The sequence below is a fragment of the Gobio gobio genome (assembly GCF_949357685.1).
Source record: "Gobio gobio genome assembly, chromosome: 9".
Taxonomy (NCBI): domain Eukaryota; kingdom Metazoa; phylum Chordata; class Actinopteri; order Cypriniformes; family Gobionidae; genus Gobio; species Gobio gobio.
This window is the reverse complement of record NC_137115.1, coordinates 41,019,535-41,044,996: the sequence shown is the minus strand read 5'-3', so window position 1 is coordinate 41,044,996 and position 25,462 is coordinate 41,019,535. Positions and strand designations below refer to the sequence as shown.

Sequence of the window (25,462 nt, the reverse complement as noted above, 5' to 3'; positions counted from 1 at the left end):
AGGTAGAACAACCTGCCATCTGTGACTGGTTTGTGTTTGTTATCATCACATGCTGGAAAAATTCCCAAAAGAATGCCCTGGGAGTATAATGCACATGCAGTGAATGAATCCTGTGTGCAGAGATATTTCAATATACTAATCTATTGAGATATATGTGGCATAATTAGCTTTATGTTTCATCTAATGATGTCATGGATTAAACCTCATCCAAGGAAATGCTCCTGTGGCTCATCACAATGCGCTGAGGCAATGTAACGTCACACTAATGTTCCAGGAACATCTGACATTATGATCACCTCCAGCTATCAGCAGTACAGTCACATGTCACAAACAGACAATAGCCTACTGCATGGGAACAAGAAAGCAATCGAAGCGCCTTTTTAAAAAACAAGTTATTACTTTAAATTCAATTACATGTTTTCCAATTAGCATAAACTAGCAGCATGTATACCAGATCCACTTTCCAGAACCTTTGCATTGACTGTTCCTCGGTGGTGGGAGTCACTAAAAATCTTTAAGAAATGTCTGAAGACACAAATCCACAAAACAAGCACATTTTAAAGTTGTTTTCTCAAATCTCTGTTTCACTTGTCTTTTATACACGTTCAAATAAACACATTTTAGGAAAGAACAGAATAATAAAAAAAGGTAATTGCGACTTTTTATCTCACAATTCTGACTTTGTTTTCTCAGAATTGCATGATATAGTCGTAATTGCGAGTTATAAAGTCAGAATTGCGTGATATAAAGTCGCAATTCTGACTTGATAACTCACAATTGCGACTTTATAACTCGCTATTGCGAGTTTATATCTCTAATTCAAACTAAACTATAATAGTTGTTGCATTTTTACTGATAAAGACTGTCAAGTCATGCCAATTTATTTACATTTAGAATGTACATTTTGTATAGAATCACATTTTGGCTATAAACAGCACAACATTTTGTTCAAAAGTCATTTTGTTTTAATTAAAATAGTCCACACTAATTTATTGGCCTGAGCCATGTTGACCTCAAAGTCAAACGTGTTTTTGATAATTATTAACAAAGGAATTCTAGAAATCTTTGGACCAGTTTTGTTGAGCGCAGTCGGCAACAGTAGGCCTACGTTTTTCAGAAATTCATGACTGGAAATAAATTGGTATGTGTGATATTAAGAGCATGAGCCAAGGAATAGGCCTATTATAAATTGGTAATGAAATAGGCTGCCTAAAACCAAAAAAGTCACAATGTATTATTTTTTCCCTTCTATAGCGCCACCAACAGTGCAAAATGCGCATTTCTCTATTTATTCCCTGAGGAGGGGCGCGTGTTTTAGACCTCCATCAGTCCAAATGTCACGTTTCTACCATTTACAGGAAAAAAAAAAGGCTACATCTCGTTCTAGACAAACCAAAAATCATAACAATAATCCAGACAAAACAGCAGCGTTTCTGACACGTCGTTAGTAGACCTTTGATTAAATCCGTGTCAATATATGTGATTTCAGCCATTTTATTGTAAAGCTGATGTAAGATTTCCAAGCACGAGGTTACAATAGCCGGGACACCCCTAAAAACCAGCTTGTGGGCTCTATAGTGGGTTGTACCACTCTGATTTATTTAATAGGGGGGGTGTAGATTTAAAATTATTTTTCAAAGATAAAAACACCTTTTAAAGCGAAATTCAGTGTTGTCTTATTATTTTATCTGTTTAAAGAAATGATGTTAATAGCCTAAATAGGACACGCCTATTTCATTTCTTCGGGGAACACAAATCAGTTTCCTCCCCAAGCTCGTTTGGGACGGACGATACTGATACAGTAGACAGAGCATCTGCGCCTCCCGCATCACATTTACATCAGATTGTAGCCTATATGAGATGTCCAAACCATCGAATATAAACCGTCTTTAGGTCGAAACAGCTCATTTCAAAACCTTAGCTCATTTCCTTTTGATTCGTTATAAGGTAAGATTGTATTTTTCTATTCGATTGTGCTTATTTAACATACAGAATGATGAGAGAAGGGCTGCGCAATCTCATTCAGTGTGTATGATGAAACCTCGCACATGGGTGACATAGTAAATTTGGGCGGGGGGGTAAAAATGAAGTTCTTTACAAAGGTATATTGTATTTCATTCGTAAATAATAATTGTTATTCGCATGAGCGTAATAGCCTATTTTTTCAGTCAGTATAATAAAACTGTCTAATAATTTCCCCTAAAATACGCGGAATCTTCACATGTAGACACAATGGCCTTTGCTAATGACAAATTATTTACTTTAGTCTATATTATTGACACCCTGTGAGCATGTGTATTTCATGACCGTATTTTAACGATGCTTTTTTTGAATGAGCTCATTTGAAAAGATTTTAGAGAATTTAGGTGTCATTTTAAAAGAGATTTACGGTAAATTCAACGACGAATAGGCCAAAATGTGTTCTGCTGATTTATTAAAAGGTGCAGCCTTGAAAGAAATCTATTAATCACATGAGCTGAGACCGAGAGCGGCCTCATTCCCATTTGTACACTCGTGGTTTAGTATACCATGTACAAAACCAGAGCTTTTGAACCACAAATGATTGATTAGGTAACGTAATTACTGTTATTTTCTATTTTACTGTCCATCCATTGCAAATCCAGTCTTCAAACCTTTATTCTGGGGCGCTGCGGGCCACGTGACTATAGAAGGCGCGCGCTCTTGTCTGTTTGGGTTCGTATGCAAATGAACCGACCTCGTGCTCTGAAGAGGAGGTTAAATTATTTAGATGCGAAATATGATCGTGTTCCGAACGATTCAGTTGGTTTGAGTGATATTTAATGTCAGGTGGAAGCTGGGATGCGAGTCATGGTTACTCACAAAACCTGCTATTGAAAACACTGTGTTGCGCTTTATTTGCGTTGTGCATTAGCAAATTTGCTGTTACTAGATTGAAGGCTAAATTCAAAGTATTCTCTATGGGTTTTTTCCCTAAACATAATGCATAAACTACATAGATAGAGATGGATAGAAATATAGAGATATTCTGGGGAATTACACCTGTCTCTGATATGCAGTCAGCAGGGCGGACCAAGCTTTAGCCAAGAAAAAAAGTATTTATTCAGAAAAAACAATTAAGTACAAAATAACAGCAAGAAAATCAGTGGAAAATATAAATACAAATACAATTCAAATAGTAAGAGTAATACAAAGAAAATAAATAAAATAAGCAACAACTTAACTATATACACAGGGGTATTGAAATCAAATCCATATTTCTATTTAGCCAACAAGAAAAATAAAGATTTGTGTGATACTCTGCCTGAAAAATAATTCATATGCAAGTCATCTTTTTTTTAAAGGACATATAGCATGCAAATAAGTGTCACTTTGCATCATGTTAGGGGAATTAAGCTGTCTAGTTTCTGTTCTTTTTTTTTTTATCTAACAGGAAGCCTGTACCGTGAAAATGAGAAGATAAACATTTCGTCAACCCACACTTTTCTCTGTCTGTAGAGTAAATCCCTCTCTCTGACCTACATCTGCCCTTTTGAACTAAACCTACCCTGTCGAAAAGGATTTCCTAGAATCTCTCCATCCCCATCGCCAAAAAAGACATTTTCAAATGCCCAAAAATAGCAAAACCGTCAAGAGAGAGATTGACGATGAAGAAGTTACGGAATCTGTCAAAGATTTGCTCTCCAATGAAGATAGCTGTGAGGACTCTTTCAAGAAGAGCTCTCTGATGGTAGGAGATGTTCCTCAGAAGGAGCGGGATGTTGAAGAGGGCTCAGAGGAGGAGGAGGAGGAGGAAGAGGAGGAGAGACCCGCCTGGAGCAGCAAGCTCCAGTACATCCTCGCCCAAGTGGGCTTCTCAGTGGGCCTGGGCAACGTCTGGAGGTTCCCCTATTTGTGCCAGAAAAACGGTGGTGGTAGGTTATGCATTTAAGCAAAACATATTCTTTAAAAGAAGAGTGTAAATCCAATTTAACGTCTAAAAATTGTCAATGTAATACATATGGATATATGATCAGCATTATTTTAGCAAATGTTTTTTTATTTTTGGTTTTAAACGAATATCCTATCAGTACACCATCGTACTGAACTGAAGTCCCTATTCACATAGTGAGGAAAGACACCTTTAGTAATTCACACACACAGATGTTTGAATGAAGAGTCATTTAACAGTCTGTGGACCGAGAATTGAAACTGAACTGTTTTAGTTCAGTAACACAATCTTTATCAATAACACAATATTGTGGAATATTGTTTTTAAATTGTGAGAACCCTTGTGATAAATGTATATAAATGGAATTAAATGAACCATTATTCTTTAATGCTTAAACACAGAGGAACCTCGTTTTAAAAACAACCTAAAATCAGACACCTCATTTGCAAGTTCTCAATATGCATTTCCTGTACGTGTCTGCAGGAAACACACGTCTTTGTGCCAGAGGGCTTTCTTTGAAACGACACACAGTTAAAAGAAAAGAATAGCATTTTGGGCCATAATAATTCATATTACAACTAAGCAAAGAAAATGTAGTCGATACAAACAAAGATCTGCCATATTGACATGATGCACTCAGATGTTTTCAAACCTGTCCTGGAGGACCCCCAGCACGACACTCCCTGACACATCCAATGCAGGTCTTGCAGTCTCTACTAATGAGCTGGTGAGTTGAATCAAGTGTGTTAGATGAAAGAGACACACAAAATGTGATGTGTGTTTGAAACGCCTGCACTAGATAATGTGCTGTAATTTCTGTAGAGACCTAGAAAGTCATTGAAATAAGAATAGTAGCCTACCATCAATAAAATACACTATATGGACAAAATTATTGGGACACTTAATTATTGCTTCAATCAGACCCATTTTCACAGGTGTATAAAATCCAGCACCTGGCCATGCAGTCCGCATTTACAAATAGTTGTGAAAAAAATGGGTCGTTCGGAAGAGCTTTGTGAATTCAAGCATAATATGATAGGATGCCATCTTTGCAATAACTCAGTTCATGAAATTGAATCCCTGCTAGATATTCCACGGTCAACTGTACGTATTGGGAAGTGGAAGGGTTTAGGAGCAGCAGCAACTCAGCCACGAAGCAGAAGACTACATAAAGTCACAGAGCGGGGTCACCAAGGGCTAAGGCACATGGTGTGTAAAAGTCACCAATGTTCTGCCTATTCCATAATTGAAGATGTATGCATTAAACGGTTAGTTCACCCAAAAATGAAAATTCTGTCATTATTAACTCAACAAAACCCCTAAGACCTTCGTTCATCTTCGGAACACAAATGAAGATCTTTTTTGATAAAATCCGAGAGCTCTCTGACCCCTCCACCGACAGCAATTGAATTACATCTTTCAAGGGCCAGAAAGGTAGTTAAGACACCGTTAATATTGTCCATGTGACTCCAGTGGTTCAACCTTAAATGGTAAATGGACTGCATTTATATAGCGCTTTTAACAGACCTACGGCCATCCAAAGCGCTTTACATTTGCCTCACATTCACCCATTCATACACTCATTAACACACCGACGGCGGTGTCAGCCATGCAAGGCGCCATCCAGCTCGTCGGGAGCAGCTGGGGTTAGGTGTCTTGCTCATGGACACCTCGACACTTGGTCAGGTGGAACCGGGGATCGAACCACCAACCTTCCAGTTTGTAGACAACCTACATGAACCACTGAGCCATTGCCACCCAACCTTAATTTTATGAAGCGACAAGAATACTTTTTCTTTTTTGTGTCAGACTCTTATGGTGTTGACAATAGTGTAAGCAGTGCAGCACTTCCAGAACACCAGCTTACCATTGGGCAAGGCTGTTCTCGTGAGAGTTGTTCTGCTGTAGAGCTAGTAAGCGCTGCACTGAAGAGTCTGACACAGACTAGAAGAAATTGTTGAATAAAGTCTTTTTTTTTGCACAAAAATTATTCTCGTCATATTTCATCAAAAATATCTTCATTTGTGGTCCGAAGATGAACAAGGGTCCTACGGTTTTGCAACGACATGAGGGTGAGTAATTAATGACAGAATTTTTGGGTGAATATGAGCACAAAAACTGTGAGGCGGGAGCTTCATGGAATGGGTTTCCATGGTCAAGCAGCTGCATGCAAGCCTCACATCACAAAGTACAATGCCAAGCGTCGGTTGGATCAGTGGAAAGCATGGACTCTGGAGCAGTGGAAACATGTTCTGTGGAGTGACGAATCACGCTTCTCTGTTTGGAAGTCTGATGGGCGAGTCTGGGTTTGGCCGATCCCAGGAGAACATTACCTGCCTGACTGCATTGTGCCAACTGTGAAAGTTGGTGGAGTAAGGATAATGGTATTGGGCTGTTTTTCAGGGGTTGGGCTTGGCCTCTTACTTCCAGTGAAGGGAATTCTTAATTCCTCAGCATACCAAGACATTTTGGACAATTTGGAATGGCTCGCACAGAGCCCTGACCTCAACCCCGTTGAACACCTTTGGGATGAAATGGAACAGAGATTGCGAGACAACACTTCTCATCCAACAAGGGATGAAAATTCCCACAGAAACACTAAAAAATCTTGTGGAAAACCTTCGCAGAAAAGTGGAAGTTGTGTAGCTGCAAAGGGGGGACCAACTGAATATTAATTTCTATGCATTTAGAATGCAACGTCATTACAGTCCCTGTTGGTGTGATGGTCAGGTGTTCCGAAACTTTTGTTCATATAGTGTTTATCAATCAATAAAAACGAATACGAAATAGTTGTTTGAGTGAGATATCAATGTCCTCACATTAGTCGGGCATGGCATTGAAATGAAACGTTTTGCATGTTGCAGGATAATCACAGGTTATATTACCCATCTGTGATTATACAAAGCTGTTTAATGTCAAGAGAAAGCAGATTACAGCTTCTTACCCTGGTCTCCCTGAGAGCAATGACATACAGTAGATAAGATTACTCATGTCTCTCTCTTTGTTCTCCTTATATATATTTGCAAAAGACACTTTCAGAGTTAGTGAATGATTTCTGTATCAGAAAGAAAGACGGAAGAGAAAGCAACATATGCAATTGCTATCATTTTTAAAAAAAATAAGGAATGCCACTGTCTCACATTTGGGTTTCATATACTATAGTAGGAAACCACTGTGTTTGTATGCACTTATACAGTTTTACCAATTGCCTAACTGTTAGAGAGTTCGACTACAACCCTGCCGTGTCTTACTATTTACTCCAGGTTATAATAAGTGAGTGTGGCAACCCTACTGTGCAGATCTGTAATTAGATTAAATAGGCCACTGTGTGTGGGCCATTTCTGTCTTTGCAAGGGCAGAGCGACCACAACACAGCACAGTCTACAGTATGCGTCATCAATGAACACCACATTTTGACGTTTTGATGCCCCAGTCTACCAGATGTCATCTTACACACAACCTGTTGAACCATCAATTTTTAAACAAGCATCTCACAGCGCAACAATCTGACCTACATTACAAACCTTAAACAACACAAGATCTAAAGACCCATATTGCTGGCTACAATAAGGCTGCTAAATAAATGTACTTATATGGAAAGGTGCACCAGAAATTGGATTAAGCATAGTATATGACAAAGGGAATCAATGCGAAATGGTTCAAAATTGTTAACATTTTATGATATCCCAAAGCCTGTATACTGTATAGTTGCAACTTGTCACTTATCAAAATAGACAGGTTCATATAAACCAAGCTGTTATGAAATAAAACATACTGCATTTTATAGAACATCTTGAGAAATACAGTACCTACTGTCTCATTTATTTTTTTTGTAAATGATTCTGTAGTTTATGTTTCCAATTAGATTCATGTCTGTAAATATACCAGATGGTGGTGTCTAAAATCATACGTGTCTGAATCTCAGTAGGTTTCTGTGTTAAAGCACATGACTGCAACATGTTGGAAGAGCAGCAGCACCTACAGTACTCACAAAGCAATGCTATTGTATTGAAGTTGTTCCCCATAAGGCACTGGGAAGGAATGTTCTATCCTGTGCCATTGGCAATGCTTGAACAGTTTTGAAATGTCAGTCTCGTCCTTCTTTGGCTCTCTCTAATGAGAGTTTAATTCAAGAGAGGAAATATTTGCAGATAATTACAGTGGGTTAACAAATTCTTTCATATTTTAAACAATTACAAGATTGTACCAGTGTTGTTATTATCTAAAACTAAATTGAAAAATTGGTTTTAACTAACAAAATATAAATAATAGATGAAAAACATTAAACTATGTAAACTTAAATTAGGACTGTTGCATTGGCAACTAATTGTAATAAATAAGTTGAATACTAAAAATGAAATTAAAATAACAGCAAAATAATAATAAAACAAACGCACATAACTAAATTACTAAAATTAAAATTGAAAAAATAAAAGCTCATTCAAAATACTATATAAATAATACCAAAATAACAGTGGATTGGAAAATATATTAAAGGAACACGCCGACTTTTTGGGACTTTAGCTTATTCACCGTATCCCAGAGTTAGATAAGTCCATTCATACCATTCTCATCTCCGTGCGTGCCATAACTCTGTCTGACGCACCCAACGCTAGCCTAGCTTAGCACAAAGACTGGCGGGAAACGGCTCCAGCTAGCCTACTGCTCAATAAGTGACAAAATAACGGCAACATTTTCCTATTAACATGTTGTGATGTGTATAATTACATCGTGTACTAAGACAGTTGCCATTTTCTAGACCGATATGGCTAGGAACTATTCTCTTATTCCTGCGTAATGATCAAGGAACTTTGCTGCCGTACCATGGGTGCAGCAAGCGATATTACACAGCGCCTGAATATACATAACCAACGTGACCATAGATATACATAATAAAGGCTAGATGTCTTACGGCGGAGTCTCTAACGTCATCACCAGCGGCCATCTTGTCACAGGCAGGGCTCTGTGGTACCTGATGTAAGGCGAGTGATTGGCATGAACACAAATACTCTTATCTCACTGAAATCTTGACGGATTTACAAATGGTTTGGTTTCTTACAAACATTATTAACGTGGCTATAATTATGGATGCTTGAACAAATTATGAATAATTTTTCATAAGTATGCAGTGTCATAACTACATCTCTGACGTTTATAACAAACCAAACAGTTTGAAAATCGGTAGAAAATTGAGCAAGTTATGGTTATTTAAAAAGTGCAAGCACCATGAAAACAATGTTACGAGTGAGCGAGCTGCCTGTGACAAGATGGCCGCCAGGTGCGGATGTCGACCTCCATTGGCCAGCAGCGTGGACGGGATATCTACCCTTTATTATGTATATCTATGAACGTGACAACCTGCTTGCACTGAGAGCGTGCTGGGGACTATTTTCATGTGCTGCATATATCATTGCGCCTGTTGCACCCATGGTACGGCACAAAGTTCCTTGATTACTACGCAGGAATGAGAGTATAGTTCCTAGCCATATCAGTCTAGAAAATCGCAACTTTTCATTTTCCGTCGGTCTTAGTACACGATGTAACTATACATATCACAACATGTAAATAGGAAAAAATGTCACTTATTGAGCAGTAGGCTAGATGGAGCTGTTTACCTCCAGTCTTTGTGCTAAGCTAGGCTAGCGGTAGCATACAGCGTTATGGCACGCACAGAGATGAGAATGGTATGTATGGACTTACCTAACTCTGGGGGATACGGTGAATGAGCTAAAGTCCCAAAAAGTCGGTGTGTTCCTTTAATAAATCTATTAATTAGAATAAATTAATAAAAATATGATTGATTACAATGGGTAATTGGTTTAATTGCATGTATATATACCATCAGTGTATACCAGTGTGGTAGTTTGGGTCCTAAATAAATTGGGCCGTAACCATACGTTCGCCTCTTTGCAGGAGCGTATCTGGTTCCCTACCTCATTCTGCTGGTGGCGATAGGGATTCCCCTCTTCTTCCTGGAGCTAGCAGTGGGCCAGCGCATCCGACGGGGCAGTATTGGGGTGTGGAACTACATCAGTCCACGGCTGGGTGGCATCGGCTTCGCCAGCTGTTTGGTGAATATCAGTGCCTTCATGTAGACATGCGTTATTTTAAGTGAACTGTATAAAAATAACCAAAGATGTCTTTGCTCAAGGGAGAGGTGACTAATTAAACCTTTTAAAGACTTTGGGGAGATGGGAGTAGAGGGTGTAGCTCATACATTTAACTGCTTTCTCTCTAATTGCAGGTGTGCTTTTTTGTGGCGCTCTACTACAATGTCATCATCGGCTGGAGTCTCTTCTACTTCTCGCAGTCCTTCCAGCAGCCTCTTCCTTGGCACGAGTGTCCCCTGGTCAAAAACAAAACGAATACATGTAAGACAAAAATTATGCTTTTAACTATACATTTAATATATGACAAATGTAGACAACAATGATACATTTTAATATACTGAATAACTTTTCAAATGAATCTTATAATGTGGTACAAGATTATAAGTTTCATGTTATTGTGTAGATGTCGTACCAGAATGTGAGAAAAGTTCAGCTACTACATACTACTGGTATCGTGTGGCCCTGGATATCTCTGATTCCATCTCTGATAGTGGAGGACTTAACTGGAAGATGACTTTGTGCCTGTTGATTGCTTGGACCATGGTGTGTCTTGCTATGATCAAGGGTATCCAGTCTTCTGGAAAGGTATGAAAAGGGTTTTCTATTTTGTTCTGCCTTTAGTCACACAATAAAGTCAGCCACGACCTCAAGGGATGTCTTAAAAGTAGCACAGAGAGAAACATTGACCCTTAGACCCTCCCTGATCCTTCCTATATCAATGAGAACCATCATCCTCTCATGTGATCCATGGCTGCATAACTTTGTGAAACGTGATGCAGCGTCCATATGGATAAGACCACATGTGGTACTCTGACATCAGTGTGGTTTTGAACCGGTACCCTTTAGACAGCTGATTTTCAAGTCATGTGAAAATTAACCCCCCCTGAAGTTAAAACAACAGATATAGTGTATATGTAAAACATTTAATTATACATACTATGGATTGAACAGGCTATTTGACTAATCGACTTTAATGCTCTACCATGACGCTTTAAAGGAACACTCCACTTTTTTTGAAAATAGGCTCATTTTCCAACTCCCCTAGAGTTAAACAGTTGAGTTTTACCGTTTTCGAATCCATTCAGCCGATCTCCGGATCTGATGGTAGAATTTTTAGCATAGCTTAGCATAAATAAATGAATCTGATTAGACCGTTAGCATCTCGCTCAAAAATGACCAAAGACTTTCGATATTTTTCCTATTTAAAACTTGACTCTTCTTGTAGTTACATCATGTACTAAGACCGACGGAAAATGAAAAGATTGATTGGTTGAATGCACGTTTTACACTGCTTATTGTACAGGTAAGTTAATCGTCATTCTAAACTGCTGCTGCATTACGTACACACACACAGAAACATTCAGTAGCACAGAAATGTAGCCTATTGAACACTGTTCTGTGATTTATCACTAAAATTGCTTAGAAATGGAAAAGTTCTAGCATATATTTCTTTGTAACTAAAACCCACAGCTTCACTGTTAGTAGGGAGATGCTGCCAGGTAGAATTCATTCACATGCAATCGCTTGTGAATTACTGTGCTACGATTTAGAACGAGCAGAAATCTGTGAGAAATATAATGACCCAAAGACAAAACAACTGATAAAAATAAGCTGTTTTGTAGGAGCAATAGCCTTGTGGGCAGCACTGTGTCATGTGCAATAGCTGGTGCATAAGGCAACCCACGTTCAAGTCTCAGCTCAAGGTTCAGGCTTGTTTGTTCATTAATGACGTCATCAGCGACTCAAATTTTCATTACATAAATGTCGACTTTTAAAAATCTGAAGTCGTTCAACCCCTAATACATACATATAATTAATTACATAAACAACAGCGTTTCAGTAACCACAAAAAATTTGATTAAAGAGTGCACTAAATAGATGTTTGCTCATAATAGATCATCTATAAGGGTTTCTGATCAGCAGTTAAAGTTTGTATGAAACAAAAGTTGCGATAGTCTTTTCTTCCCTGTTGTGACGCATGTTGCCTCGAAACAAGAACATTTTTTGGGCAAGACTTGAATATGTCCATCAGCAGTTGATTGGCTTGTTGGATGTTTGTGGTTTTCTATTACTGTGATCTCATGTGAGTGACGGCCGTATAAATACTGCAATATTCCATAGAAAAAATAGGAAATGTCCATTTTGATTTAATATATTGCCAGTTAAAGTGACAGCTATGTAAGTGTGGCCCCTCAGTCAGTAAGGATTTTATAGTATGGAATATATATGCTATACTCTGAAGGGGATAAAGACAGTCTTTGAAGGCTAATCTGGGATTTACCTCACAAAAGAATACCAATCTCCCATTCAACATTCCCACAAAAGCGTATTTCACCAAAAAAAAATCCCACAGTGCCATTCTTTTTTTTCTCTCCTTCTTCTTCTTTGTCATTTTGTGTGCACAAAAGCATGGCAATGCTGGTTGCCATGGTTTTATGTGCGCCATCCCCATTCACAGTTCTGTGGCACTGTACCCAGTAACCTTACTCAACTACAATTATTGGTGTTTGGGGATACTGTACTGTAGAATTAGAGTTGTGTCTGCAGGAAGAAGGGTAGATTTATTTAATGGATCTTTGCATAACCTTCTCTGTGCTTCACTTTTGGGGAACCACAGAGAAGTGTCTTTTAATCTTCTAAGTTGTGGGATAGTTAAAGTTCAGACTACACTATGAGACTGGTCCGCCCTTGATGAATCAGAGATGAGTCAGTAGCCTTTTGAGCATTTTGGTCTTAGAGTAAAAGCAGAATACAGTAAGTCAATAATGGCATCAACATAGGCAGTTTTGTTTACTTTTTAATTTAAATTAGCTTAACTTAGTCATTTTAAATTAATATATAACTGGCCAAATTTACATGTCAGAGCATAGTGCTAACAAGGTCATGGATTTGATAAATGTATACCCTCAATGCAATGCTAATCACTTTGGATAAAATGCCGAATGGATAAATGTGAATGTAATGTCTATTGAATGATCAGAAACATGGCCCACACATTCTCAGTGAGGTTTTCATGATCATAAAAACTAAAATACACAGTAAAAATTAATAATACGAACCAATTTAAAATGTGTCCATAAATAAATTATGTGGGCTTGAGGTTTACTTTTTTCCCAAGGAGCACGTAAGTTGAAAAATTTAGGAGCACATTAAAAACCTTAAGGGGCGCAGTGCAAATTTTTAAAATAATGTGTTTTAGCTTAATAAGGGGATATAAAGGCCAATTCACACTGCACAGACAAAGGTCAACAAACAAGTTGGCCAATGGATTTTAAGAAAAATAACTGTCATGTTCACACTGCCCCAACAGACACCGCCAAACGCTGAACATGTTCAGTCAGGTGAAAACAAACCCTGACCAACGCCCACTGGGGTAATGCACTGATCCACTGTAAATTGGCCTTAAGGAGACATTATAAGGAGAATACAAAACGTCTAAAAACAAGGTTTTAAATATTTCTGCTTCCAACTGTTTGAATAATTATGTAATTATTTATAGTCCTTTATAGTACTTTAAACTTTATAGTACTTTAAACTGTATATATAGGTGTTAGACGGTATCTAATTTTCATATCACGATAATTGCTGAAGCTTTTAGCATGGTATATGGTATTATCACGTATTGAATTAGGTTTGAATTAAGTGCTGTCCTCCTAATAGGTTTAATCAAATTTTTCTTACAATAAAAAGAACTCCAAAACAATACTAAAATACACTAAAACAATGCACCAAAAAATTATGAAGCAAACAAATGTTTCAAACAGATTCAAGTGCAAAAGAACAATAGATAACACTTTACAATAACGCCCTATTAGTTAATGCATTAAGTAGGCTAACAATGAGCAACAGCTACATTTACAGTAGTCATTATTCTTTGTTAATGTTAATTAATAAAAACACATCTGTTCATTGTTTGTTCAAGTTAGCTCAAGTCCATTTATATTAGCAGATACAATTTTTGAATTTAATAATGTTTTAGTAAACATTGAAATTAACATGCACTAAGATTAATAAATGTATTGTTACTTCTTGTTAACTAATGAGGTTAACTAATGTTAACTCATAGAGCATTTTTGTAAAGTGTTACCGAACAACAATAAAGAATCCGACATTTTCAGTCAATATCCAGGGCATGTTTTAGATCAGATTAAAATGTAAAAATGTTTCTATTAAGTGAACACCACAGCACCTGATACAAAAATCAGAATAGCTGTTAAATACTGTTCAAGCGTGCAGCTGCTTTGTTTACGGGGTTACCGGGGTAACGGCTGCATTTCTGCTGTTCTGTCAGCGCCATCTGCTGTCGGAGAGTGAATGTGCATTTTCATTCAGTGCATCTCCTTCACTCGTTCTGCCATGCTTCTACTTAATTAAATAATCGCCTTTTATCATTTTAATAATCATATTAGGCTGTATCGCTGTTTTTCCATAACCAAATTTAATTTTTACCATTTAAGATATCTGCACACATGCTCCTAAATACATTTTCCATGTCTATTTTTAGTCGCAAAGGCTTGCACTGTCAAACCCATATGCTTTAAGGATTAAGTTAAAATCATTAAGTCCCCAAATTATCATTCTTGTTAAGTAGAAAATTGTGAAATTATGTTTTGGGTGTGACTTCATGAATGTACTGAACTCGTAAAGAGAACCAAAATGTTGAAATGTTGCCATTGCAACATTTAATTTTTTTTTTGTTATTTTTTTTATATATAATACTTATATTTTATATTTATTTTATTTCAATTTTCAAAAACTATTTGTAATCATTTTAGATTTAGTTTCAGTTAACATCAACAACACTGAGTCACACATGATCTCATTTTTGGCAACAATCCAAGATATAAAACAGTTCCATCTCTATTGATGTACATGTTTAGAGGATTAAGCCTTTGGTTACAACATTCCTCGACAAACCACAATCAGCATTATCATCTTAGCTCTGTAGATGACTATCCTTGTATTGTCAGGATAAGCACACTTAAGACTAGGCTTTGTTCAGACAGGCAGAAAAAAAAAGTTTGGACTCAAATGCATTTAGTTGTATTCTGAATGGCAAAATACCACATGAAACCCAGTTATTACAAATTCGGTCGAAACCAGATTCATATGTCGGATTTTTGGAAATATGCTTCAGCCTGGCCAGGCTGGCATTTAACATCACACACAAAGAGTCTGCAGCTGTGTCACAATTCACTCATTTACAGTCACATGTGGCATTCAGGCCTGCTATAGATGCCTTATCTACACCATCTGGCTTAAAAAAAAAGTTCTTTCTTCATTAACGTTCATTCAAAATCAGCTGTGTATTGTAATAAAATACATTTTCCACTGTAATGTTTGAACAAACAAATCTGATTTCTTAATAGCGGACTGTCTAGGTTTGAAAACGTAGCTTGAAGTTTTGGAAAACAAACCAGAATTCAGTGCACTATGAAAAAAGCCATAGGCCCTGTTACATCTGGTATTAAGATGAGTTTGGTCGATCGGATCACAAGTGGACGACACTAAATACAGGTCAAAAAGAGGTCTAAAACGTTTTGAACTTGTCTACGTTCGACCACTTCAAGAGGTAGTTGAAAACTCATTCGACCAGATTGCTTTTGTAGTGTAAACGCTCATGTGGTCGAATGTGTTCGAACATCCGCAAAAGGCCGCCTACTAACCTAATGTGTAAATATTATGGGAAGTGCGCTAGCCAGATGGGATTTCAACTTTGTTGGCTGAAGACCAATGTTTGAAGACAAAAACCGTACCAAGCACAATCGACAATGTTCATTTCTCTAACCATTCCTGATTTTTAACATTCACTCACTGGTCTTGCTATCAGAACACGAACAAAAGTTGATGTTCTCTGTATGTTTTTCCGTAGTCTCCATGTGCGTTCATATGTAAATTGCGCGAGCTTATTTTGTCCATTAGAGCAAAAGATCTGAAAAAGCCCATACATTTACCCGCCCATAGACCCTCCCCGCGAAGAAATCAGGACAGAAGTGGTTGACAAAATAAACTTTGTCTACTTGTGATCCGATCGACCAAAATGCATCTTAATACCAGGTGTAAAAAAGGCCATAGTTTGCCAGCAAGTGAGGGCACATTTTTCGGCCCACTATGTGCATACAATTATTTTACAGCATAAGAAACACTAGAATAGCGAAAGAGATGCCGAGATACATTATTTGATCATCTGTTTGGTTATGTCTGACTGCAGGTGATGTACTTCAGCTCGCTGTTCCCCTATGTGGTCCTTATTTGTTTCCTGGCTCGTGCTTTCCTGCTCAAGGGTTCTATAGACGGCATCATCCACATGTTCACCCCGAAGGTAAGACACAGCTGTGTATGTGTGAGCAGATCACACATTATCAAAATGGTTAGACCAATTTACTCTACATGCTCTGGTTCACACAGCAGCAATTAAACCAATTTATTGAGAATTACGGTAATCATCCATTACTAATTCCCATGTGTATCACTCGTCTCAGTTCGGTGAAGACCAGTAGATGTATCTATGGAAACAATACCCTAGCCAGATTTCCCAGCATGCATTTGTGATGTGACTCGGCAGAAGTGAATTAACTCTTCCATCAACACAGACTGAAATGCAGCAGACTGTCTCATTTGGCCAGCTACTTTACATAATATCCATGATCCATTTCTCCTCAGTGCAAGGGGCTGTCAATGTGTCCCTTGTTGAGTTATATGTCGCTTCAGAGTCTTATCAGAGGGTGGATTGTGAAACACACAATTAAATGATAGTATGTAGCCTCTGCTTTAGAATACTGCTTCTGCTTCTCACACAATGGTAATTAGTACAGAGCCATTACCACCACTACACTGCTAAAATGTTTTTTATTATATAAAATCCTAGCTTTTTTAGAGCTATTTTTACATCTATATTATCAAGGGTGCAATTCAGTGGCTAAAAAGGCTGATTAAGTGGGATACCCTATATTTAAAGGGATACCCTAGTGAAAAAAGTATGCTAAGTATACTTGCAGCCAGACTGATTATCAGTATACTTCGAGTGTGTTAATGATTAGTTAACTTGAAGAGTGCTATTTTGGAACAACTAATTTTGTACTAAGTATATTTTAGTTGTAATTAAGTTGTGTAAAAGCATATCTTCAAGTGCATTTAGTGTACTATTATGTACTAAATTGGGACAACTTCAAGTATACTTTGTACACTTTAAGTATAGGGACTAATTACACGCTTGATTAGTGATATTAAAGTGTCCTTTATTTGTATCATAAGTATACTTTATTTGTATTAAAGTATACTTTATTTGTGTTATAAGTATACTTTATTTGTGTTTAAGTACATTACAAATTAACGGTATTCAGAAGGCACTAAGAATATATTATTTTTTCAGGTTTATTTATTTACTTTATTTATTTATTTACCTTTGACTTATTCCAAATACTAAAAAATAGTAGTCAATTGTAGTCAATAACAATATACTTTGTTATTACTTAGCTATACTTTGTACAATATATATATTTCACAATACAGTATTTTAACTGCATTTGAATGAATTACTTACTGACTTATTTTCCCAATGTTGAATGCCTTTGTTTTCAAGGACATTAAAATAAATTCAATTTAACTACGTAACTAATGAAGAGACATATTTAATTTGTTTTTATTTAAACTTCACGTGGTTTCAGCAAAACTTTTCACCCTAAAAATGTCATAATTTACTCTTCCATTGTATTTTTTTTCTCCAAACCCTGCATACTGTAGATGCATTTCTTAATTTCTTAAACACAAAAAAAGATATTTTAAAAAATGTTGGTAAACAAACAGTTTTGGACTTGGTGACTACTGACATCCAATATAAATATATATATAAGAAAAATTCTTAAAAAGATTAAGTTCCACAAAAGAAAAATAAGTCATAGTGTTATATTGGTATTATTTATATTCTACTATAGTTTTTATTAATGTTTTCAATACATTTTTATATTTTAGTAATTTTGTTATGTTCTTTTGTCACTTGTGTTATTGATATTTTAAATATCAATATTAAGGTGTTATTTATTTATTCAGTTTTAGTCATTTATTTCCAGTTAGTCATTTAGTGCTTCAACTTAAACTTATTTCAGGTTACTGAGGCAACATTTCTCATTTTATTATTTTCATTCAGTTTAAGTTCTTCATCTAATATATATATATATATATATATATATATATATATATATATATATATATATATATATATATATATATACTGTATATACTGTATATATTGTTTTATTTCAGTTAACACATTTTTTATTGATAGTTTGAGTTTTAAATAATGACAATAACCCTGAAAAATCATATAGATTTTGAACGATATGAGTGCGAGTAAATTATGCAAGAATTTCCCTTTAAGAGAGTTACTGAGTGTGTATGACTCAAGGTATTTGATATGGTCATGTTAAAATACATGGTGTAGTAACCCAATGTTTAAAGTAACAAACGATCTATATATCAGACAGGATCATTTAAAAAATATTTGTGTGAGTTTAACCATAGGCAAATTCATATATATGCTGATATTTTCAGATAATATATAAAAGCATATCTATTATGTGAAAAGCATATCACTGTGCCTGATTGAGCATGTGACAAATAATAAACTACACTATATTCTTACAGCTTGAAATCATGCTGGAGCCCAAAGTGTGGCGTGAAGCTGCCACGCAGGTCTTTTTTGCCCTTGGTCTTGGTTTCGGTGGTGTTATCGCCTTCTCCAGCTACAACAAGCGAGACAACAACTGCCACTTCGATGCTGTGCTGGTCTCCTTCATTAACTTCTTCACCTCAGTTCTGGCCACTCTAGTGGTGTTCGCTGTGCTGGGCTTCAAAGCCAACATCATGATTGACAAATGTGTGGATATGTAAGTTCAAATCAAATTAACCATGAGAAGCAAGTTCAAAAATGAATTAAATAGACTTACAGACCATAAATGTTGTAAAACTGCATACAGACCCGATGACCTACAGCTGAATTTCTTGATTTTATGTATCTTAGGAACACAAAGAAGATCATTGAGTTCCTTGGCAAAGAGATCAATCCAAGCTTGATCCCACACCATATTAACTTCAGTCATGTTAGCCAAGAGGACTACGAGCAAATGACCAACATTATCCGGGGCGTGATGGAAAACGATTACCCACGCCTAGGCTTAGACAAATGCGACATCAAAGAGGAGCTGAATAAGGTGAGGAGGAGCTTTAAGTGAACTGATACACCACGTGGAAACCTTAGAGACAACTGATATACACAAACTTTCCATGGAATTTAACCCTGGCGGTTACGCTCTCTCTCCAGTCATGTTTTGAAAGTTAATACAACACAAGAGAGCACTCTCTATCAAAAGTGTCATTTTAAAACCCATAAACCATACTTCACAGCTATTAGAAAATCTGACAAACGGGTCAATGATAAGCAGTGTTGGAGAAAGATTACTTTTAAAAGTAATTTGGTACAATATCGTGTTACTCCCTACAAAAAGTAACTTACTTTTTATGGAAAGTAATGTGTTGCGTTAGTTTTGCGTTTTTTTTCTCACCTGGGCTGGGCTTGCTTGCTTGTTTTTTACTACAAAAAAAAGAACAAAAAAGTTATCAAATGGAAAGGCCTTTAGGCTGGAAATGCTCATTCACACCTGTACAGTAGAGGATGCAGCCTAAACAATATAAATATGAAATATATAATATTTAAAAAACATTGTAGGAAATAATTATATAAATGTTTTCTAAAAATTTCACTTATATCAACTAGATTTTTAAAAGATGTATTTTTTTCTTAGAAATCCTTGTAATTGACCCATAAACAGGATATATAAATGCTTAAAAGTTTATGACCAAAATAAAGGAAACTGCAGGGGAAGTACTTCAGTACTTTAGGTTTTCTGCTGTGTTGTTATGGAAGGAGGTGTGTAGGAGATCAAGAGGCACTGCATGATGAAACAAACGGAAATACATGCGGTATGTGTTGGCTGAGGTGATGCCATAATCAGAATAAACCACATACACACTTGCAAGAACCGTCATAGGCCATATCCTTCTAGAATTTGATGCCCTTTTTTTTTACACAGGCATCTTTTGATGCGTTTTGTTTTAGCAAAATCTATTTTTGTATTTTATCTCACTCTAAAACATGTTGAATAATTCATGCAGAGACCTCAAGCAAAATACAGCATTTTAACAGTACAGAATAAACAGATGTATGTACATTATCGCTATAGCAGTAATCTCATTTTAATATCTTTCTTGGCATTAAAAATGTTGCTAGTAGCTACTAATAAAAAAGTATATTTAACTTTTTCTGAGGAAAATATAAGTTATGTTTCCCTGTGCAAAACAAGCTGCCATGAAGTCAAGCCTAATCTTACACTTATCTTTGTATTTATATGTTCATGTTTTTGAATCCATGCTAGAATCCTTTATCTTTTCTCTCACAGGCAGTGCAGGGCACAGGCTTGGCCTTCATCGCTTTCACTGAAGCCATGACCCATTTCCCAGCCTCGCCGTTTTGGTCTGTTATGTTCTTCCTTATGTTGGTCAATCTGGGACTGGGCAGCATGTTTGGCACTATCCAGGGCATCCTCACCCCCATTGTGGACACCTTCAAAGTACGGAAGGAATACCTCACAGGTCAGCCAATGCCAAAAACTCATGACTCTGCAATATCGGCAACATCTTTAGTTCATAATTTCAAGAATATGTGACCTTCAGGCCACAAAACCAGTCATAAGTCGCATGGGTGTATTTGTGGTAATAGTCAACAATACATTGTATGGGTCAAAATTATAATTTTTTTCTTATATGCCAAAAATCATTAGGATATTAAGTAAAGATCATGTTCCATTAAGATATTTTGTAAAATGAATATATCAAAATGTATTATTATTAGTAATATGCATTACTAAGGACTTAATTTGGACATCTTTAAAGGCGATTTTCTCAATGTTCAGATTGTTTTTGCACTCTTAGATTCCAGATATTCAAATAATTGTATCTCAGACAAACATTGTCCTATCCTAACAAACCATGCATTGAAAGCTTATTTATTCAGATGATGTATAAATCTCAAATACATTTACCCTTATGACTGGATTTGTGGTCCAGGGTCACATATAATGGATCATTATTTGATCTCTCTCTGAAGCCATAAGATAGATTTGCATTTTTAGCTGAACTGTTTCTTTAATCACAACAAGGCTTCATAAACAAGGTCTACATTACTCAAGCCATGCTAAAGTCACTATAGTCTATTCAAATATAAATAACTAATAAAGATAATCGAATACTGTGATGTGCAAGTCAAGACAAGAACAGACATTCTCAAAGAAAAATACTAATACAAACAGCTTATAATTTATTTGCTGGTAGGATTTTAAAAGAAGTCTCTTATGCTTACCAAGGCTACATTTATATGATCAAAGATACATGTAAAATATTATTCCACTTTAAAAAACTGTTTTCTATTTTAATTCATTTTTTTTTTTTCATTTTTCAATGAGATTCATTTTTAAACAGAAATCATTCAGATATCAATCTAATATGATTTGGTGCTCAAGAAACATTTATTATTATCATCAATGTTGAAAACAGTTGTCCTGCTTAATATTTATGTGGAAATTGTGATACATTTGTTCAGTAATCTTTGAAATAGAAATCTTTTGTAACATTATAAATGTCTTTACTGTCACTTTAGATCAATTTAATGCATCCTTGCTGAATAAACGGATTCATTTCTTGGTTTTTTATCACACTGACTGCAAACTTTTAAACAGTAGGACTACTGCACGGCTGTTATTTACATTTAACCTTAATAATTTCACATATGCGTTATCCATGTCAAGGATTCTATTGTAACGATAGTGTCTTATCGGGAATATCAGTAATAGGTGCAATAGGTTATATGCTACTCACACAAGTCAACAATTGTAATACGCATTGTTGTTCTCTGTTTTCTTTACAGTTGGTTGCTGTGTACTTGCCTTCTTTATTGGTTTAATATTTGTCCAGCGATCTGGGAATTACTTTGTGGCCATGTTTGACGATTATTCTGCCACTCTACCCCTGCTCATCGTGGTTCTTCTGGAAAACATTGCTGTGGCCTGGGTCTACGGCACCGACAAGTATGTTACGTACTCAGCCTCTATTAGAGAGCTTACAGCGCCCTCTGGTGGCATGAGCGTCGTATTGATATGAAGAGAATTTGTTTTCAACTATATATATTTATTCTAATTCAAGTTTATTACGGTCTTATACTACCCCAAATTATGTAATCATAAAAAATAGATGCTTTCACAAATCAATTGAATGACAAATCAAAAGCGCTAATCAAATCAAAACGCTAATCTACTTTGAATTGATTGTGGCATATCTCTGATTAAATCATCTTGATTTAATAAGCATACAATTTGAAAGTAAGATATCTGAGAAATATATTTTAAGATATTTGAAAAATGTTTTGAGTTTAAAATATGGGCATGTATTTGTGGTTTTGCTCAGAGAACATACTGTACAGACTCTATTCATACTTTGTTTTATATTTAAGACTACATTTTAAGAAGACATTTAAGATACTGAATACTGAGCTTCATATTGATATGACAATTATTTGTTGTCATCTCTATATACTGTATATTTATTGAAATTTAAGTTTGTAACGGTTACAGACTAACCGATAAAAAATAAATGTAGTTATTATAATTATACTGTAATTATATTTAAATGATATGCAATAGTCGCCAAAAGTATTGTCGAGAGGGAATTGGTTTGGCGATTCGTTTTTAATGACCCTAAAAGTTTGATTAAACCATCAAAATATGAGGAAAATATTTGATATATATTTAAATATTTGAAAAATGAGGGAAGAACAAAGCACTGAACTTGGTTAAGGTATTTATCTGACAAAATGATGTGCTACAGCTACAGGTTTTTTACGATGCAAAAAAAGAAATCATAGAAAAAACTAAAAGCTCACAGGAAAAAGCATACATTGACTACAACATAATCGGTTATTAATATTTGTTTGGTTCTCTCTTGTGACAGCCTGGCCAAAAATGATGTCCGCACATGCAGTATACTGACAAAATCTTTGACATATTTTTAATCATTCGAATAAAAGGTGAAGATGTAAATTCTCTTAGGCTGGACATCACTTTTGGCCACTACTGTTTAATTATATATATATATAATATTTTTAGCTATAATTAAGTTATTTTAGCAGCAACTCTAAGCTAATTTGCAGTGATTGTGACATTGACGCCTCTGTCTTCTGTGGGTTCATTCAGGTTCTTTGAGGATCTGAAGGACATGCTTGGTTTCACCCCATACCGCTTCTATTACTATATGTGGAAGTTTGTCACACCTGTGCTGCTGCTGGCTCTTCTGGCCGCAAGTATCATTCAGCTGGGACTGTCGCCACCTAGTTACAGCGCATGGAACCAGCAACTGGTGGGTAAACTTTAATAAGATACAATAACGTTTTGACCTTGAAATATGGCCATCATTTTATTCAGACAGGATTGTACAGATTCCACTCAGACATTGTTTTGCCCCCCCAGTCACTAGTCAGTGTCACACCAATAATCTATATGTGACTTTTGAGATAAGTTAATGGCATTGCACAGAATTTTGACTGAAAAGAAATGCTGTGGTTCTTTAAGCTCAGGTCGTTCAAAGGCTTTCGATGCCCAGTTTGACCACAGGATTAAAGTGGAATTATTCCTTTGCCGGAATAATCCAATTGCTGTGTCTGTTCTCAGGCTCAAGAACAGTCTCTCAGCTATCCGCCCTGGGGCCTGGCTGTCTGCATCTCACTGGTGGTCACCGCTATCCTCCCGGTGCCTGTGGTTTTCATTCTGCGCTGTCTGAACATCATCGACGACAACGCAGGAGGCCTGTCCACCGTCTCCTATAAGAAGGGCCGCATTATAAAAGACACCGCTTGTAGGAGCAGAGAGGAGGATGAAGATGACGCAAGTCTTCTCAACACCAAGACGCCGAGCGAAGCCCCATCGCCCATGCCGGCCAACTACCGTAAGCAGAACGGCCCTCCTTCAAGTGCAGACGTCATGCTCAACGGTAGCTGCAGCACTGGATACATAATGCCCAATATTTCGGACATTCCGGACATGCCCGAATCTGATTTGTGAGGACCTGTCCAGTGTCATCTGTAACTGTGAAGACCGGCGTCAGTTCATTTGCCCTGTAAGAACCTCTTCATCTTCAAGTTCCAGCGCTTCAAATGTCAATCACAATCAACCTCCCTCTCACCGAGATGAACAGGAATGCTAACATACAGCATTCTCTTATTCGTTTAGCTTCTAACAGCCATCTTCCTTCCACACTGGTCCAGAACTAAAGTTTCGACATTTCAACGGCCCGGTTTTACAGACAGGACTTAGATTAAGCCAGGATAAGGCCTTAGTTCAATTAGGACATTTAAGTAGCTTTTATAAACGTGCCCTAGAAAAAAAAAACTTATTTGTGTGAATCTTGGGACAAAACAATGGCACTGACATAGTTATGTTATGTCAGTGCAAGTTGCTTTCAGTTAAAACAGCTCAAACATGAACTTTAGTTCAGGACTAGTCTTAAAGCCTTGTCTGTGAAACCGGAGGTAATTGTATTATATGTGTAGCTAGCGCTAACGCACCCTACCCCCATCCCGACCCATTGCCCCAACTGTTTGCACGCACTTACCCGACTTTGTGGGGTTCTGTAGACCCCCTGGTTCATGCTCTACTGTAGAATGGCTATTTGTACAAACAGATTATGTTGCAAGTCAGGGCAGTTACTGTCCACAAAAAAAGAAAATGAGATTAGAAGCAGTTTAGCGGCTGTGGAAAAGTCTAGAATGTAAATGTATGCGTAAAACGTGGAAAACTTGCAATACTCTTCTTTTGGATGTAATTAAATCATTGTGCATCAGTGTATGGATTGCATTTAATACAACCCTAACTCATCGTTTGAAAAAAATGTGTGCCTAATTCATTCTAAAAATGTTAATAGAATACAAGAACTGAATGTTGTACATTTAAGGTATTCTGTAAATATTTTAAGGATACATTTATTCTAATATAGTTTGGAATACAGATCATGTTTTTGGGAAGAAGTGCTTAAAAATCCAGTACGCTGACTTTTTTTGTTTGTATGTTTGCTGATGTGCTATCATTGTAAGGAGTTGATACTCCTCCCTCTTCCTGTAAATATTTTTCATGAATTTGCTCAATGACGCAGTATTTCCTTTCTCAGTATTGAGATTAAAAGATAAAAGATTCAGACACATTTTTGCTTTACTACTTTGTTGCACTTCACAACATGACCTAGAATAAAAATAAAAATAAAAAAAATAAATAAAAAAAATAAAAAATTATATATATATATATATATACAGTATATATATATATATATATAAAAAAGAAAACTATAC

At 36.4% G+C, this 25,462-nt stretch overlaps 2 protein-coding genes across 2 annotated transcripts in view; one reads left to right on the top strand and one right to left on the bottom strand.

The window, feature by feature from the left end:
- Nucleotides 1-25,462, bottom strand: part of LOC307131743 (uncharacterized protein) — a 676,237-nt gene that overhangs the window by 394,376 nt on the left and 256,399 nt on the right. The gene's annotated exons all lie outside the window — the stretch shown is intronic.
- Nucleotides 1,781-25,316, top strand: slc6a15 (solute carrier family 6 member 15). The gene is made up of 12 exons (XM_079825253.1): nucleotides 1,781-1,947; nucleotides 3,413-3,893; nucleotides 9,824-9,981; nucleotides 10,155-10,281; nucleotides 10,424-10,605; nucleotides 16,232-16,342; nucleotides 18,664-18,905; nucleotides 19,040-19,229; nucleotides 20,475-20,667; nucleotides 21,998-22,157; nucleotides 23,319-23,481; nucleotides 23,793-25,316. The coding sequence occupies exons 2-12, from the start codon at nucleotides 3,587-3,589 to the stop codon at nucleotides 24,180-24,182; spliced, it is 2,223 nt and encodes a 740-aa protein (XP_079681379.1). The 5' UTR covers nucleotides 1,781-1,947; nucleotides 3,413-3,586; the 3' UTR covers nucleotides 24,183-25,316.